The sequence below is a fragment of the Petaurus breviceps genome, unplaced genomic scaffold (genome assembly GCF_028583685.1).
Source record: "Petaurus breviceps papuanus isolate PSGF00001 unplaced genomic scaffold, PetGlider_PUasm1.0 126, whole genome shotgun sequence".
NCBI classification, from domain to species: Eukaryota; Metazoa; Chordata; class Mammalia; order Diprotodontia; family Petauridae; genus Petaurus; species Petaurus breviceps.
In genome coordinates this window covers 56,370,197-56,388,355 of record NW_027185655.1, presented here as the reverse complement: position 1 = coordinate 56,388,355, position 18,159 = coordinate 56,370,197, and the positions used below count along the sequence as shown (strand labels likewise).

Here is an 18,159-nt window from a genome sequence, read left to right as displayed (position 1 = left end):
TGTACATACATGAATATGTGTTTATGTGTGTATATGTGAATCATCTTCATGGAACTGATAACTAAGCACATGGAACCAAAGACATTACCAAGAGAGAGTTTGAAAGTATATACATGTATACCAGTAATCATATGTATATGTACACATGTGTTTATGCAGGCAAACACACATATGTATGTATATCGATTTATCCTATCACCCATTTATTATCTATTAGTAATCTCTTATCTGTCAAATGAGACAATAATTATGAAGCTCCTAGAACAGTGTCTAGCACATAGTAAGTGCTATAGAAATGTTTTTATTGCTTCTAAGCTTCAGTCCCCTATTTTCATTTATCTTTTGAATACTTGAAACAGAATGACCAAGAGATGTCTTAAATTTATCATGTCCAAAACTGAATTCATTATCTTTCCCCCTAACCTAAAGCAGGTTCTCTTCCAAACATCCTTATTTCTGGTGCTCAAAAGGACTACCATCCTTCCAGACTCCTGGCCTTATAACCAATCTTCCACTTCTCATTCTCTTTCACCCCAATATGTCTATATCTAATTAGTTGCCAAATCTTGCCCTTTCCACTTTTATGATTTCTTTCATATCCAAATCCTCGCCACGTAAACAGCAACCACCATATCTCAGGCCCTCTTCACCTTTCGCTTAGATCATTACACTTGGCCTCTTTGCCTCAAGTTTCTCCCCATTCCAGTCCACCCTATACACTCTTGTCAAAGTAATTTTCCTCAAGTGCAGATCTAGCCTTGTGATTCCCCCTTCTCAACTCTAGTGACTTCCTGTTGCCTCAGGGATAAAATATAAACTCTTGTTTTTAGCTTTTAAAGCTGTACACAATCTGGCCCCACCCTATCCTTTCCAGCCTCATTGGGTACTTTTCCCTCCTGTGTTCTGCCTTCTAGCCAAATTGGCCTTTTTTCTATTCCTCCCACAAGACATTCCATCTGTCTCTGCCTTGGCGTCAACTGTTCCCATGCCTGGAATTCACTCTCTCCCTCTGTCTCAAAGAGCCTTCATCTCTTCCTTGAAGATGTAGTTCAGGCATCGTCTTCTCCATAAAGTCTTTCCTGCTCCTACTAACTGCTAATGTCCTTCCCCCTAAGCTGTGTGTGTATGAACCCACACGCACACATACATATATATTCACTTTATAGTATGTGTATGTACATTTACCTATAGACATTCATATGTATTCATGTACACATTCTCATACACCTCCATATATACACTACATATATATGTATTTACATACATACCCCTCTCACGTATGCATAAACTATATATATATAATGCATAAATGTTTGTGTGTGTATATAATAAATATATGTATGTTTATTCATTCATTCATTTATTTTTATTTGTTTATGTGTGTATTTTTTTTTCTACAAGCATGTGAGCTCTTTGCAGGTCAGAATGGTTCTAATCTCTGTACTTGTATTCCCTGTGCCAGCCAGTACCCAGAACAGAGTAAGCACTTAATAAATACTTGATTGATAACTCTAGGCAAGGCACCGATACACCAATCTTAGGGCAGCTTACTTACATGGCACCTCATCTCACATACACCTCCTAGTGGAAACTCTAATAGACAACTTGGAAAGGTTATAGAATATAATGCATTAACAACCAGTAGAAATAATGGGGACATTTGGAAATACGTTATTCAGTTCAGTAAATGCCTACTATGTGCTAGGTACTATGTTAAGTGCTGGGGATAGAAAAAGAGGCATCCCCCCGCCAATCCCTGCCCTCAAGGAGCATACTAGATATATTCGCAGGAGAACATAAGTGCTGCCATCCTGTCATCTTTTACTAAAGAAAATGGAAATGATAGAGATGCAGCATTTCTCAAGACATCTCACACCTTCCGTTAAAGCTCCAGATAGTAGGAATTTCAGCTAGAGCCATCATTGAGGAAAGAACCAATGTAGATTCTAGAATGTCTGTTTGTTGTGTGCTGTTTCATTAATAATGAAATCAACAGTTATGCTGGAACATTGTCAGTATGTTCCTATATTTTATCTTTAGTATTTGTCTAAAAGTATGTGAACTTTGAAAGATCCATATGACATATACGTGTTCTGAAAATGCCTTGTTTCAGGAATAGTTTGCCTGTCAGATTTATGGAGAATGGGAGAATTTATGACCAAATAAGAGATATCATTATGAAATGCAAAATGAATAATTTTGATGACATTAAATTGACAAGATTTTGTACAAACAAAGCCAATGCAACCAAGATTAGGAGAGAAGCAGAAAAATGGGAAAGAATTTTTACAACCAGTGTCTCTGATAAAGGCCTCGTTTCTGAAATATAGAGAGAATTGAATCAAATTTATAAGAATATAAATCATTCCCTCGTTGATAAATGGTCAAAGGATATGAACAGGCAGTTTTCAGATGAAGAAATTAAACATATCTATAGTTATGTGAAAAAATGTTCTGAATCCTTATTGATAAGAGAATGTAAATCAAAACAACTCTTATGTACCATGTCACACATCCCAGATTGGCTAACATGATAAAACAGGAAAATTATAAATGCTGGAGAAGATGTGGGAAAATTGGAATACTAATACATTGTTGGTAGAGCTGTGAGTTAATCCAACCATTCTGGAGAGCAATTTGGAACTATGCCAAAAGGGGCTATGAAAATGTGCATACCCTTTGACCCTGTAATACCACGTCTAGGGCTATATCCCAAAGAGATCATATAAATGGGGAAAAGAACCCACATGTACAAAAATTTTTATAGCACCTCTTTTTGTAGCAATGAACTAGAAATTGAGGGAATGCCCATAAATTGGGGAATGGCTAAACAAGTTGTGTATTTAATGTAATGTAATACAATTGTGCTGTAAGAAATGATGAACAGGCAGACATCTGAAAAGCCTGGAAAGACTTATATGAACTGATGCTTTTAGCACCAGTGTGATACTCACAGCACCTATGGTGGCTATGAGTATGCTAGTGTAATTCTGAATTGCAAAACATCACAGACTCTCCACATGGAAGACAGAACTAAAACATTTATTCAAACACCAGAAAACTGAATCCCAGTACCAGAAAGCCAAATACATCATAGCAATAAAGAAATCTATACATAATAACTGCAGGGGACACTGCCATCCCCAAGCCTTCCCCATGCTAGGGCCTTCCCACAAATGAACACTCATAGCTCACTGCCTGCTTCCTCTCTCCCTCAGCTCTAACTGCTCTGATCAGCTTCCTCAGGACTCTGCTCCACCCATTCAGCAAACTCCTCCCACCACAGGCTTTATGTGACTCAAACTCATATGACTTAAGCAGGTCACATGGACCTATTAATGGATGGGAAAGATCTTCCCATTTACATTACTATTATAGTGCTAAGTGAAGGGAGCAGAACCACGAGAACATTGTACACAGTTACAGCCACCTTGTGTGATGACTAACTTTGATAGAGTTGGCTCTTCTCAGCAATGCAGGGTTCTAAGACAACTCCAAAAGACTGTTGGTGGAAAATGCTTTCCACATCCAGAGAAAGAATTATGGAGTCTGAATGCAGATCAAGGCATACTATTTGCTCTCTCTTTTTTTTTTTGTTTTGTTTTTTCTTTCTTGTGGTTCATTCCATTGGTTATAATTCCTCTTTGCAACATGACTAATGTGAAAATATGTTCAATGTGAATATATATGTAGAGCCTATATCAGATGGCATGCTGTTTTTTGGAGGGAGGAAGGAAAGAAGGGGGAGAAAGTTTACTCAGAAACTTGCTTAAAAACTTACAAAGAGGAGGAACCTACCATCACTCAAGACAATCCATTCCATTTTGTATTTTAGTATTAGTAAAGCGTTGGTAATTCATTTGGCTTTTATTTTTATCCTTTTGCTCTTGGCTTCTGTTGAAGGTGTGTTAAATTCTACTCTGTACCTAGAATAGTATTTTGGAGCTGGAAGAGGCATTTGGGATCAGCTGATTAAATTCAGTTCAACAAACATTTTTTAATGTTGAAAGCATTGTAATAGACGCTGGACATCAAAAGATAAAATGAAATGACATCTTGCTTTCCTCAAATAGAAGTTTTATTCCAGTGGGATGAGAGCTCATTTTATTGATCAGGGAACTGAGTCCAATAAGCTGTGACTTTGCTAAAGTTACACAGTTAGTTGATGGCAGAGCAGGAATTAAAGCCAGATTTTTTTTGTTTTTAGTTCAGTGTACTTTTCTGTGCATAGCATTGCTTTCCCAAATAGTCTAACTGGAAATCATCTGCATTTAGATGAGTCACAACTGTGGTTTGTTGAACCTGAAACTCTACTTCTGCCTGGTGGAATGTTAGCAACATCATTCAGTCACTTAGATTTTAACCCACCAAGGATGTTTTCATGCTCTTGGTTTGTATACATTGGTTTGCTGTAAAGTTTTCTACTTTCTGCAAATTATTATTCATGTTTCTTCAAAGATCTGTGATTTCATCAATGTGTGTTCTCTGTTCACACTTGAGTAGATGTTCCTGAATTTCTGTGGTGTAAAAAAAAAAATCATCAGGTGGCTAGGTGGTACAGTGAATAGAGCACTGGCCCTGGAGTCAGGAGGACCTGAGTTCAAAACTGGCCTCAGACACTTAACACTTACTAGCCATGTGACCTTGGGCAAGTCACTTAACCCCAATTGCTCTGCCCTCCCTCCTCCAAAAAAACCCATCATCATCACCTGATGACCATGTCTCTGGAGATGGACCTCTCCAGACAGCTAGGCTGGTCCTCTGTCTTAATACAGGTTTAACATTTGTGAGGTTCAGGATACCAGTAGTTCAGTACAAGGAAACATTATGCACAGAACAGTACAGTATTATTGAGGACATATAATAAAGAAGAACAATCAAGGAAGATGGAAACAGAGCAGGTCTCAGGTGGAATTGGGTTCCCCAAACCAGTTGAGTCTGGTGTGCTTTTATGGTGTTCTTATTTGAGTTGAATAGGAGAGTTGAATGGGGCAGGGGAGCAAGGACCTTAGACCTGGGGCCTGGTGTTGATTCATAGGGCTGGAGGGGGGTGAGGAGGATAGGTATGGGGGAATACACCTTCGAAACTGACTACTAATTGGTATTCAAATTCCCCACCACTATTACTGCTAGTTGTGTTCCTATAGGGTGACCCAGGTTTTGAACTTTCCCTAGGCCTTTTTTGTTTAGTAGAGCAAGGGGGTTGTTGGGATCATTACACCCTCCTGTGAGAGTTCTCCTTCCTGTGATTGGGACTTTTAAACTTGAATAGGCCCTGCTAGAGCTTGTGATTGTTCACTGGCTTTGCCAAACCCAAGGTCAGCTCCATGGCTTAATGAGGTGTCAGAATAGGCCTTTAATAGAGGATTACTCATGGTGACATTCAGAATGTGTAGGGCATTTAATATTGCAAAATATTTTTAAATGGGGTAGGTATTGGGAAGAGTGGAAAAAGAATAGATTCAAAATCAGAGGATATGGGTTTGAATCCAGGGTCTTCTCATTTCTACCTGTATGTTTTTGGGTAAGTCACTTATCCCCTCTGGGTCTTAGTTCCTTATCTGTAAAATGGGGGAGAGGGCTTGGACTAGATGGTCTGGAAGGACCCTTCCATCTTGAAGTCTCTGATCCTCTGAAATAATATATTTGCTGCCAACATTGTTACTAGGCAAGTTGATAATGTCATCCTTTTGTCTCAGAGATCCATACCTGGTTACATAATTTTACCAGTTCTTAAATGGTGAGGAAACAGTTTCTCACTGGCTTTCCTTTGCTCCCAAGCCTCTTGTGTTTCAGTCCCCACGGAACGGCGCAACATTTAATGAAAAGCCTCTGTGATCATTTTAATTGGTTGTTGCCATAATAATGTTTTCTCTTAGCAATAATTTGGGTTCTGGACTGGATCCACTTTGAAGTGGCTTTCCAATTCAGTCAGGTGGCATTCACGCTAGCTCTTTGTGCTCCCCAGATTCTAACTAGAGCTGGAAGCAGCCTTCAGTTTGTAGAGGAGGAAACCAGGGCCGCTGGCAGCTTTACCCAGCTGGGTTTTGAACCCTGGTCCTCTGACTTGAAATCCTGCGTACTTCCCATCAAATTCTGTGGCCTCTCTCTACTTTCTACTCTACCAAGAATGATTAATTTAATTATCACTACTTGTTCATCATTTAATATTGCAAAATATTTTTAAATGGGGTAGGTATTGGGAAGAGTGGAAAAAGAATACATTCGAAATCAGATCCACTTGTTATTGTTCAGTCGTGTCTGACTTTCCACGGCCTCATTTGGGGTTTTCTTGGCAAAGGTGCTGGAGTGGTTTGCCATTTCCTTCTCCAGCTCATTTTACAGATGAAGAAACTGAGGCAAACTGGGTCAAGTGACTTGCCCAGGGTCACACGGTTGATGTCAGCTCACACTGAACCCAGGTCTTCCTGACTCCAGGCCTGGTGCTCTATGCACTGTGACACGTAGTTGTCTCGCTGCCACACCTCCTCACTCAACACCTTGGGAAGGCACTCATCACTCTCTGAGTCAGTCAATAAACATTTATTACACACCTCCTGTGGACCAGGCACTAGGCTAAGCCCTGGAGATATACAAAGACCAAAAAATAAATACAGGTTAAAATCGGTATAAGTACAAGTCAGATTTTGGTGGAGAGGGGACTAAGCATTGTGGGGTTCAGTAAAGGATACATGCAGAATTCTGAAAAAAATCAAAGGATTTTCGAGGTGGAGGTGAGCAAGATGGGAGAGGATCCCAGGCATGGGGAATGACACAGATCGCCACCCTTCTACAGTTTAGTAGTTGATCTGACAGATTTGCCATATTTCCAACACCCCTCTTCTCTGTCCTCCCTCCCCCCCCCAAAAAAAATCTGTCATCTTTTGGCCAAAAACCTGATGTGATAAGGCTTTCCAAACTTATTTAGTCTGGCTCTTGGATGACGCACACAGAGTCTAAAATCAGGCTATACTTTTGAAGTCTTTTACACTTGGTAGGGCTTACCAGAGCTTATGTTCTGCTGATATTATTTTGAGAAATGCACGGTTACCTCCATGACCCATTGAGGTGGTAGAAGAAAACTTGAGCAGAGGGACTGTATGTATTTCCATATTTTTAGAAAGATATTGGGAGAGACAGTTTATAAAAATATTCTATGTTCAAATAATTTCAAATGGTTATTTACTTGTTTTTTGTCATGAAATAATTTTTGTAATTGTTTAAGGGTATGCTGATCTCAACCAATTGTGGCAAGAATCAAAACAAATAAATGAAACACTCATAGAATCCTTGATTTTAGTTTGCTTAGACACTCATTCTACCAGCTCAAAAACAATTTGCATAACTCAGAACTATGCTTATTGTTTGTAAGCAGAACTGGAGTTCCCAAGCTATGTGTTTCATTTTAGCTGTCTAACACAGATCATAATTGTCATTAATATTGCATAAATTTATTGTATAACTGCTGTGTGCAAGACATCCAAGCCCCAGTAGGTCTAACATCTGAATGTCAGTCCAAGGACCTAGAATTAATTTTTTATTTGTTTTGTTCATTTCAAGGCTTTCATGTGAGCATTTAAAATTATTTTTAATTAAATTTTTAAAATTAATAGTCATTTTCTACCACCCCTTCAGAAAAAAAAAAATCAAAACAAAATCCTGGCAACAAATATGCAGAGTCAAGTAAAACGAAGTCCATTTTAACTATGTCCAAAAATGGATGTTTCTGCATATTGAGTGTTTGAAATTTATTTGCATATATGATACATATGTAAATATTAAATATATTTCCACACATGTAAATATGTGTATATCTACATATATGCAGATTTAAAAAAACTCTATGCAGAAACACACACAATTTTCCCACTGCTCTGATCTAATCCGTCATTTTGAATTCTGTTTTGGCAGCTGTTCCAAGCTGTGTCCACATTCCTTTACTCTCCTACCTCTTTGCCAGCCAGTACCCTTGAGCTCCCCCATGGTAGCATTCCTGCTCTGCCTCAGTCATTCCAGATTGCTAGCTTTCCTTGGATTGCTTGCTCTCCTTTGCAATTCCTCCATAACTCTGTTGGGTTCTATATAACTGCTAACGGAAGGATTTAGGCTTCTCCAGTTCGCCCTGCATTTCTGTTTCCAGTCATTATCAAAACATCTGTCCAGGTAGTCAATCTTACCTGAGCGCCGATATTCCTTTCAGCATGACTCTGGCTTTTATGGGCCTCAATCTCCGCATCTGCAGAATGGGGACCATAATAGCATCTCCCTCGCAGGGATGTTTTGAAGACCAAAGGAGTTGACATATACAAATCATTTCACAAACTGGCAGGCACCTTATAATGCTGTTTGCTGTTGATGTTTACTTGACTGACATACTGGGGTCTGTTCTGGTGTTCTTGGCACTACTCTTCTCCCTCCCTCCCTCCGTTCGCTGCTTTCATGTTTATCTGGGTTGGCCTTGGCTTCCTTGATCTGACCTTTCTACCTGCTTCCACTTGCTTCTGATCCTCATTTGTTGCAATTCTGGAATGGATGGGGCAGCTTACTCCTCCTCCTTCTTCAAATTTTTATCGTGTTTTTTTTTTCTGGGTCCCCTTTCAGATACTTGCTAGAATTTTCATGACAGTTCTATGCCTCTTCTATAACGCTGCCATCTTTACTGGATCCCTGACTTTTCCTCTTTATACCATGTTTATGTCCTGATATGTACTCCCTCCCCCACCTCCATCCTCACCCCCACACTATGAACAGGGAAACCCGACTATCTGCCATAGTGACTCTGTCTTAAACTTTTATGTGACAGTCTCCCCCCTCTCTACCAAGAGGGGGAAAATGTACTAAAGGACACAGTTTTAGGTCCAAAGGGGACCTTAGAGTCTATATCCCTTCTTTTGCAGATGAGGAAACTGAGTTCCAAGAGGTTGCATGACTCCCCAGATCCCTGGCTCCAAATCAATTTTTCTCTCCACTGTACTACAACAGCACCCCCCTGCTATCTGCTCTTTAGAAGTAGGGCTGGCCAAACTCTGATACTTTCAGTGCTGTTTTCTTTGAATGGTATTGTAGTTATTGTTCTTGTGGAACCTCTAAAAAAATCACTATCCTGATGTCTCAGCATGGTATGGATGTGATATTGGTTCTTGAGTTCTTGAAGCTTATACTGGTGTAACACAAGCCCTGGAAGGGTCTCAAGTCTCTTTTCTGAAAACCATTCTAGCTAATGAGGAGGAGGCATACCAGCAGTCGTCTGGCCATCTGGTGAATAAACCTTTTTGGCCTCAGCAACTATGAAACAGAAAAATAAAAATGATCCTCAGTGGGCCAATGGTATGACCCCTCTCCTGTGGTAATACAGTGGGAGGTGGGGGGTGGAGAAGGTGCTAAAAACAGTTTTTTATACTGTTAAACTTGGATTTGACTGCTGATACTAAATAAGATCCTTGTCCAGTAACAATACATAGCAAAATTACGTTTTCATCTTTAAACTCTTGCTATAAAAGACCTTGATATTGGGAAAGAATGAAGGCAAAATGAAAAGGGGACACCAGAGAATGAGATGGATGGACAGTGTCATGAAAACAATGAACATGAGCTTGGATAGACTTGGGAAGATGATGGAGAATAGAAGGGCCTGGCATTCCATGGTCCAGGGGATCACCAAGAGTTGGAAAGTGAATAACTACTGCAACAAACAATTTTTATGTCTATCTGGGACAGAGAGTTTAGATGGATAAGTGAGCTGGACCTATAGTTGAGAAGGAGGAGGAGAAAGTGTTAGATTGCCTTCAGGAAACTGCAGAGCACTTTTACTGACCCCAAGTATTCCATAACAACAAAGGCCTATTTTTTCCAATACAGCTACTTTACTGGTTTTGTTGGATGAGTGTGGTAACTGGAACACCAAAACCTCCAAAGAACTAAAGATGGACCTCACACAAAGGCGATCGGAAACTCCAAAGAACAGATGCAAAAAATGTCTTTTTTTTTTTTTTTAACATTATGACACCCTCTAGTTTGATTTTTGTTATTTCCTTCCTTATCCCAAGTGATATAGTGATTATATGATAGTAATATATAGCACAGCTTGTTAGCCTACAGGCACAGGCTATCTATCTATAAAATAAAATCTTTCAAAATATAATGATTTTGTGTAGTAAAATATTTAATCAGAAAAGAATGTGGACGTATCACATAGCAAATGTGAAGCATTGCTGGTGGAAAACCAGAATTCTGCCCTGGAATCTTTGGAATGTTTTTTTTTTCTTAATTCCATGTGTTAACAGGAATAATAAGGACAATAATAATTAGCACTGATAGAGAAGTTTATTGTTTGTGAAGCACCTTGTATACTTTATCTCCAGGGATATAGATGCTGTTATCATTCTCATTTTACAAATGAGGGAAACTGATCCTCAGAGAGGCTTAAATGACTGGTGAAAGCATCACACAGCTTGTGAGGGTTTGAGATTGGCCTTAAGCTTGGACTGTAAGTCTTCCTGACTCTAAGAGCAGCATTTAGGTGGAGCTTGGTGAGAAGAAAATTCATCAAAGACTCTACCAGAGACAGTGCATTGGATAGAAATTCTTAAGGGGAAAAGGAAGGAACAAGTAATTTATCAAGTGCCTACTATTTCCTAGGCACTGTGCTAAGTGCTTTACAAATATCTTATTTGATTTTGGGGAGTATATGGTCAGGAGTCACACAGGATGAGGAGGCATGGCTGGGCCATTGGTCTGTTGTTGGAAAGATCTATATACCATATGCATGAAATAATGTCTTCATTGAAATAGACAAAAGGGTTTTTTGGGGGAAAACCCTACTTCTTGTAGATTTGCACTGTTCTACATTATTCTACACTCTTTTATTGTAAATGAATTTAAAATTAATTTTGAGACAGTTTGGGGAATTTCATTAATATTACATAATACAATTGGGGTGTTGCTAAGCAAGACATGGGAATTATGGTCACTGTGGTTCATGTCATCTAGTGTATGTTAGGCTAAGTTATTAGTGGGGAGGGAGAAGGGCAGCTAAAATGTCTTATATCTCTTATTTTGTTTGTTTCTGCCTCCCCCTCGCCCAGTGATGGTGTGTTATGATATTAAATATGGGTTATAAGCCTTGCTAGCTAACGTACTTAGAATAAGACTCAGATTAGAATGTTTTGGAATATTTAAACTGTCTGTCTGACAGTGTTTCATTACAACTGCTCATTATGAAGTCTGTCATTTGGTGCCATACATGAATTGAGACAACCAGCAAAAATCCTTCTCAGAGGAAATACTTAGTATATAGAGAAAGACATGTTTAACTAAGTTAAATGGGTTGCTGCTTTCAATTTACAAGATAATAAGAAAAAATGAAAGAAATAATAGAAAATACTGGAGTCAGAATTTTGGAATGTATCCAGTATGTTTGAATAAGAAAAATCTGGCACATAAGGAAATGCATGCCTGATATTACTGGGACATCCTAGAGTTAGTGAAGGTTAAAAGAATTGACTATAAGAGTACAGATAAGTTCTTTAATCTCCAAAGGCTCAATCAGTCAACTAACTAATTTATATTAAGTAGTCACTCCTCCTTACTTGCACCTTCCATGTTTGTGAATTTGCCTGTTCACTAAAATTTGCTTGTAATCTCAAAATCAATATTCTCTGTGCTTTCTCCATCGTTCATGGAAATGGACAGAGAGGTGAAAGATTTGAGTCACCTCCTGTGCACATTCCCAGCTGAGGTCGAACAAGGTGATGGACGGTCTGCCTTCTTGTTTAAGCTCTCATACTGTAGACGTGTGTCCTTTTCATGGTCTATGTAGTGCCACGGGTGGTTTTTTTGGTTTTTTTGTGTGCTTTTCATTTATTTTGCCATTTAAAATGATCCCTAAGTGTAGTGCTGTAATGTTTTCTAGTGTTCCAATGCCCAGTGCCTGCAGAGAAATACAGGTGCTCAGTGAGCTTTGTTCAGGCAGGAGTTAACTGTGCTAGTGGGCATGAGTTCAGTGTTAATGAAGCAACAGTATGGTACATCCCAGAAAAGAAAGAGGACATTCACTGATCTGTGCCTGAAGCCACTCAGGAAAGCACAAATGTAAATGTTGTGACCAGAGGATTGCCAAGACCTAACCCTGCATTTTTCTTAGGAGCCATGGTTCACTAATTGTTTGCTGTGACTCTAGAATGTGTTGTCTTTACCTATTAGACTGTAAACTCCTCAAGGCAGGGACTCTTTCCTTTCCTTATTTGCATCCCCAATGCTTTGCAGTGCCTTCCTTGCACATAGTTGTGTTTGTCCGTCATTTTTGAAGAAGACCATGACATCAGGGAAATGATGACATGACTTGCAGTTGACTTTGATTTGAGTGAGGGAGGGCTGTGCAAGGTCACCAGGCTCACTTTCTCCTCCAGAGCCATCTGGGTCCAATGGCCAGATACTCATTAGGATGACTGGAGATGGGTCAGGGGACCCAGTGGGAAACCCTGGCCCTTTTAGGCTAAGCCTGCATATAGTAGGTGCTTAATAAATATTAATTAAATTGAAGTAAATTAGCTGGGAAACAATTTTTATAGCCAGTGCCTCTGATAAAGACCTCATTTCTAAAATATATAGAGAACTGAGTCAAATATAAGTCATGCCCCAATTGATAAATGGTCAAAGGATATGAACAGGTAGTTTTCAGATGAAATTAAAGCTATCTATGGTCATATGAACAAATGTTCTAAATCACTAGCGAAATGAAGATTAAAATAACTCTGAGGTACCACCTCATACCCATCAGATTGACTAACATGAGAAAAAGAAAAATGATAAATGTTGGAGAAGATGTGGGAAAATTGGGACACTAATGCATTGTTGGTAGGGTGTGAACTGATCCAACCATTCTGGAGAGCAATTTGGAATTATGCTATAAAACTTTGCATACCCTTTGACCCAGCAATACCCCTTCAAGGTCTGTATCCCAAAGAGATCATAAAAATGGGAAAAGGATCCACATGTACAAAAATATTTATAGCAGCTCTTTTTGTGGTGGCTAAGACTTGGAAATTTGAGGGGAAGCCCATCGATTGGGAAATGGCGGAACAAGTTGTGGTATACGAATGCAATGGAAAACTATTATTCCTTTAAAAATGATGAGCAGGAGAACTTCAGAAAAACCTGAAAAGACTTACATGACCTGATGCTGAGTGAAGTAAGCAGACCCAGAACATGTACACAGCAAAAGTGCGATGACTAACTTTGATAGACTTAGCTCTTTTCAGCAGTGCAAGAATCTAAGACAGTTCCAAAAGAGACTCATGATGGAAAATTCTACCCCCATCCAGAGAAAGAACCATGGAGTCTGAATGCAGATCCAAGCACACCTTTTTGTCTCTTTGTTTTGTTTTGTTTCTTCTTTCTCATGGTTATCCTCTTTTTTTCTAATTCTTCTTTACAACATGACTAACGTGGAAATGTGTTTAATATGGTTGTACATGTATAGTCTACATCAAATTGCATGCTATCTTGGGAAGGAGGAGAAAATTTAAAAACGAAATTTTATAGAAATAAATGTTGAAAACTAAAAATAAATAAATGAATTTAATTTTAAAAATTTTAATTGAATTAAATTGAATGATGAGAAAGAATTGTGCCTACTAGCACTATACTAGTCCCTGCATTCAGACAAAATTGAGACATCCCTTGCCTTCAAAGACCCTACATGATACAATGGTGGGTGAGGAATGGGAAACTAGTGGAGAATAAAATAGTTGAAGTAGTTGTTTGCAAAAATTTATTTTTTACCAAAATCAGTATAATTTAAGCCTTTCAACAATTGCCTTTCCAGAAACCACACAGATAGAAGATCCCAGAAAACAATGGAGGAGGGAACAAGAGAGAATGTTAAAAGACTACCTTATGGTGGCCCAAGATGCTCTCACCATGCAGAAGGAGCTGTACCACGTGAAAGAGAAAAGGCTCGCTCTCGCTCTAGATGAATACATGAGATTGAATGATGCTTACAAGGAGAAGTCGAGTTCCCGCACAAGCTGTAAGTATACAGTCTAACTTGATTATTCAGGAACTCAGTACTCCAAATAAGAAAGGGAAGGAGTCTTTAAAGATGCTCAGGGGAGAAAAAGGTGCCCCAGATTTCTTGTTAAGCTTCCTCAGTCCCAGGAGGCTACAGATAGCCCTTGATACTTTAGGTCAAGCTTTTCTGTTTTATAGATCACATGTGCCTTTTCCAGCTTCATCTTCTTCCTCTTCTTGACTATCATTTTGAGCCATTTCTCTATTAGTTACTTTCTTTCCAAGAATAGAGAGGAGAAATCATCCAATTTTTGTTATTCAAGAACAACTCTAGCAAGTGCACATGCGTGCGCGTGTGCACACACACACACACACAGAGTTTGTGGAGTTAGGGTGTTGAAACTATTGATAATAATGAGGCTTTTGTTTCACACAAAGATTTTATTTGCTCAGGCTCTTCTTTTGCCTTATTATTTTGTATGGAAATTGTGTCTTGTACCCATTTGGCTAGTCCAGTGAAGCCTAGGGACTACTCCTCTGAGTCATATTTTTAAATGGATAAAGCAGAATACATAGGATTACAAATCAAGCCAGTTAAAATAAAGTTAAATTTTTTTTTTAAGTTCACAGACCCCAGGTTAAGAATCCCTGATCTGGGGGCGGCCATGTAGCACAGCGAGTGAGAGCACCGGCTCCAGTGTCAGGATGACCTGGGGATCGAATCTGGGCTCAGACACCTATTACCCACCCAGAAACACCTGGCCATGTAACCTGGAGCAAGTTACTTAACTCCAATTGCTTAGGGGCAGGCAGGTGGCTCAGCAAGTAAGAGCACCGGCTCCAGTGTTGGGATGACCTGGGGATCAAATCCGGGCTCAGATACTTAGCACCACACCCAGAAATAACTGGCTGTGTAACCTTGAGCAAGTTACTTAACCCCAATTGCTTTCAAAAAAAAAAAAAAAGAATCCCTGATCTGGAGTTTTAAAAGTATTTTAGGCACAGCTATGACGGATGTTAGAATACTCAGTCTGAAAAGAGAAAGACTTGGAAGGACTGAATTTAGAGTGTATTCTCTTTATTATGTTCCTTTTATGACAAATTTTATTCTTTTTTAAATTATGGTTGGATAGTTGATCATGAGTTTTCTTATTTATTCCTTTTCTGAATACGGAATGTAAAAAATTAATAGGCATAGTGATACTTAATGTCTCTTTATAGGACTGTAGTTATATCAGGGGTTGGGATGTTATGGGATGGGGGGGTACTGAGGAAGAGATAGCATACTGCTTTCACAGAGGCAGACCATACTTAAGTGATTTTATGAGTCACTATGGCCAAATAATCGCCCCCATGCTGTCCTCCCCTTTTGGGATGTGCTTCCCTAGACTCAGCTAGGCTGGTCCTCAGATGAAATAAACTCCAGATCAGTAATTTGAGACCTTCTTAGCTTGGTAGGATCTGCTAGAGTTTTAACTCCAGTGGTAGAAATGTAAAAAGCAGTTGTCACCTCCTTCCCATGATGAGGCATCAGAGTAGATGTCTCTTTTGGGGTATAAAATGGGAGTTTCAGAGATATGCTTATTAGTCTTAAAGGTTATTTTTTTTCTTTCAAAAGTATTCTCAGGATCTTCATCCAGCACTAAATATGACCCTGATATTCTGAAGGCAGAGATCTCCACTACACGGTTAAGGGTAAGAATATTTCATATTGCTTATTCATATAGAATGATAATGAGGGACAACCTCCCTCAAAAGCAGGAATCTCCTGTACAGCATCTTTCCTAGGTCTTCTAGTACCTCCTTGAACTTAATGACAGGGGACTCACTCCCTCATGAGGCAGATTGTTTAGGTTTTGGACAGTTTTAATTCACTTAGCCCTTCTTTATATTTCTGTAACCGTTATCATTTCTTAGCCTTCACTCTGCTTTCTGAAGACACAAAAAACAGCCCTCTTCCATGTTATAGCTATTGTGTGTTACTTCTCCTACTGCCCTCTCTTATTTTCTCTGAGTTCTGGATCTCTGCTATCCCTTCTCCAAACTATTTGCCATTCCAGTTGCCTTCAGTCATTTCAGTTTGCCAGTTTTCCTGTTAAAATGTGGCAACCAGAACTTAACATAGGGCTCCAGATGTCTCATTAATGCAATGTCTGTGGTCAAATTACTGCCTCCTTTGATCTTGCCACTGTACTTCTGTTCAAGTTAACACAGTGAGAGGCTCCATTTCTGACAGACCCATTGCATGTGGCTCATATTGAGCTTATGATCAGCAAAATCCCTGGCTAGGTTTAAAAAAAAAAACCCACCATGAATTGTTAATAAAGTTGGTATTTCTTCTTCTATACTTTTACTATTATTTGCTTTTTTTTAAACCATGGAAGGTGGGTATTTGTTATTTTCCCTAAGCCTTTTTTTCTTTGATAATAAAGACACAGGACATGTGATCCCACAAGTACCTAATTATGTATTCCTAGAATTGGTAGCTGGTAGGAACCTTAATGATCCACCATCTTTATTTTTTAAAGAGAAAGAAACAGAGATCCTAAGAAATCAGGTGATTTCCCCCGTGTCTCTTGGCTGCTGGTCTTTACCCTCTCTTTACCATTACACCATCATTCCTTAGTCAACCTACTCCTTGGTCCATTCTCATCAGCTGGCAGCACCCCTTCAAAGTGTGACTAGTTTCTTCCATTTTCACCACTCTTTTCTGCTACAAATAAATAGAAACAGTAGTATTCTCACTGTCATTTTCAGCAGTTCCTCCTAGGAGCACAAGACAGTTCTCCTTCCTTGTCTGGACATTTACAATGCAAACATGAAAGATAGGCTGACTGTTTTTGAAGTGGAAAAAACAGTATCTGAAAATGCACAGCAGTTATATTATTGTGAATGACTAGAGACATGTAAACGCTTGTTGAGTTGTGTCTGATTCTTTATAACCTCATTTGGGGTTTTCTTAGCAAAGATACTAGAGTGGTTTGCCATTTCCTTCTCCAGTTAATTTTACAGATGTGGAAACAGGGTTAAGTGACTTACCCAGGGTCACACAGCTAGTAATTGTCTGAGGCCAAATTTGAATTAAGGTCTTCCTGACTCCAGGGCCAGCACTCTATCCACTGAGCCACCTGACTGTTCATACAAAGAGCCAGTTGACAAAGTCTACAGATCCTGCAAAGATAGGGTTTCTTGGGAATACAGAACATCTTGTCTCCTGAATCCTGTAGAATTTTGTGTCTTTGATAGCCTTCTTTTGTTAGGAGAGGGGAGAGGTAGGAGCAGCTGTGATGAGATGGCTGGTATTGGATCCTTCTCTAATGTTGGTTATTACGAGTCTGTTGTTTTCAGACCTGGGTGACTTGGGCATTGTGGGAGGGAAGAGATGCTAGCTAGCTAGTATTGTATGCCCACCTATTCTGCTTGAAAGACTAAAATACTCTCATGTCATGTTTCTCTTGTATTCTTCTGATCAGTGTCTTGGGGGGAGGGGGGTCTTTAATAGTTGTTGATTAGAAGGCATGGTTGTAGTTTTGCCCACCTCACCTCTTAAGCCTGAGACATGTCTGCTGTGGAGTTGTAGTGTATAGTGCACTAAGCCTGGAGTTAGGAAGACTTGAGATGAAATTCAACTTCAGATACTTACTGACTGTGTGACCTTGGGCAAGCCACTTACTTTGTCTGCCTCAGTTTCCTCAGCTGTCAAATGGGAATCATAATAGCACCTACCTCCCAGTGTTGTTGTGAGGACCAAATGGGGTAATGTTTGTAAAGTGTTTAGCGCAATGCCTGGTGCGTGGTAGGCATTTAATAAATGTTTGTTCTTTTCCTTTTCCCCTCTCGTTAGGTATAAAGCCCTTAACTACCAATGGTATAGAACAATTATGTGAAGTTCAAATAGAAATGGTGGTCACTAGACCCTATATGAGTTGCCTTCATACAGTTTTATCATTGGAACATACTGTGTTTCCCCGATAATAAGACACTGTCTTATTAATTTTTTTGGACAGAAAAACACCAGAGGGCTTATTTTCAGGGGAGGGCTTATTTTAATGAACATTGACAGCAATTTTAATAAACAGGTAAATGTGAACAAAAAAATGTACCAGCAAGCAAATCACTGGGGAAGAACAGGATGACGCGCTCACTGCT

General features: G+C 39.3%; 1 protein-coding gene across 1 annotated transcript in view; it reads left to right on the top strand.

Annotated features, from left to right (window-relative positions):
* WWC2 (WW and C2 domain containing 2) overlaps positions 1-18,159 on the top strand; it is a 260,140-nt gene that overhangs the window by 119,938 nt on the left and 122,043 nt on the right. The window contains exons 3-4 of the mRNA XM_069096538.1: positions 13,826-14,029; positions 15,629-15,705. Coding sequence (XP_068952639.1) covers positions 13,826-14,029; positions 15,629-15,705 — 281 coding nt within the window. The remainder of the gene's footprint in view (positions 1-13,825; positions 14,030-15,628; positions 15,706-18,159) is intronic.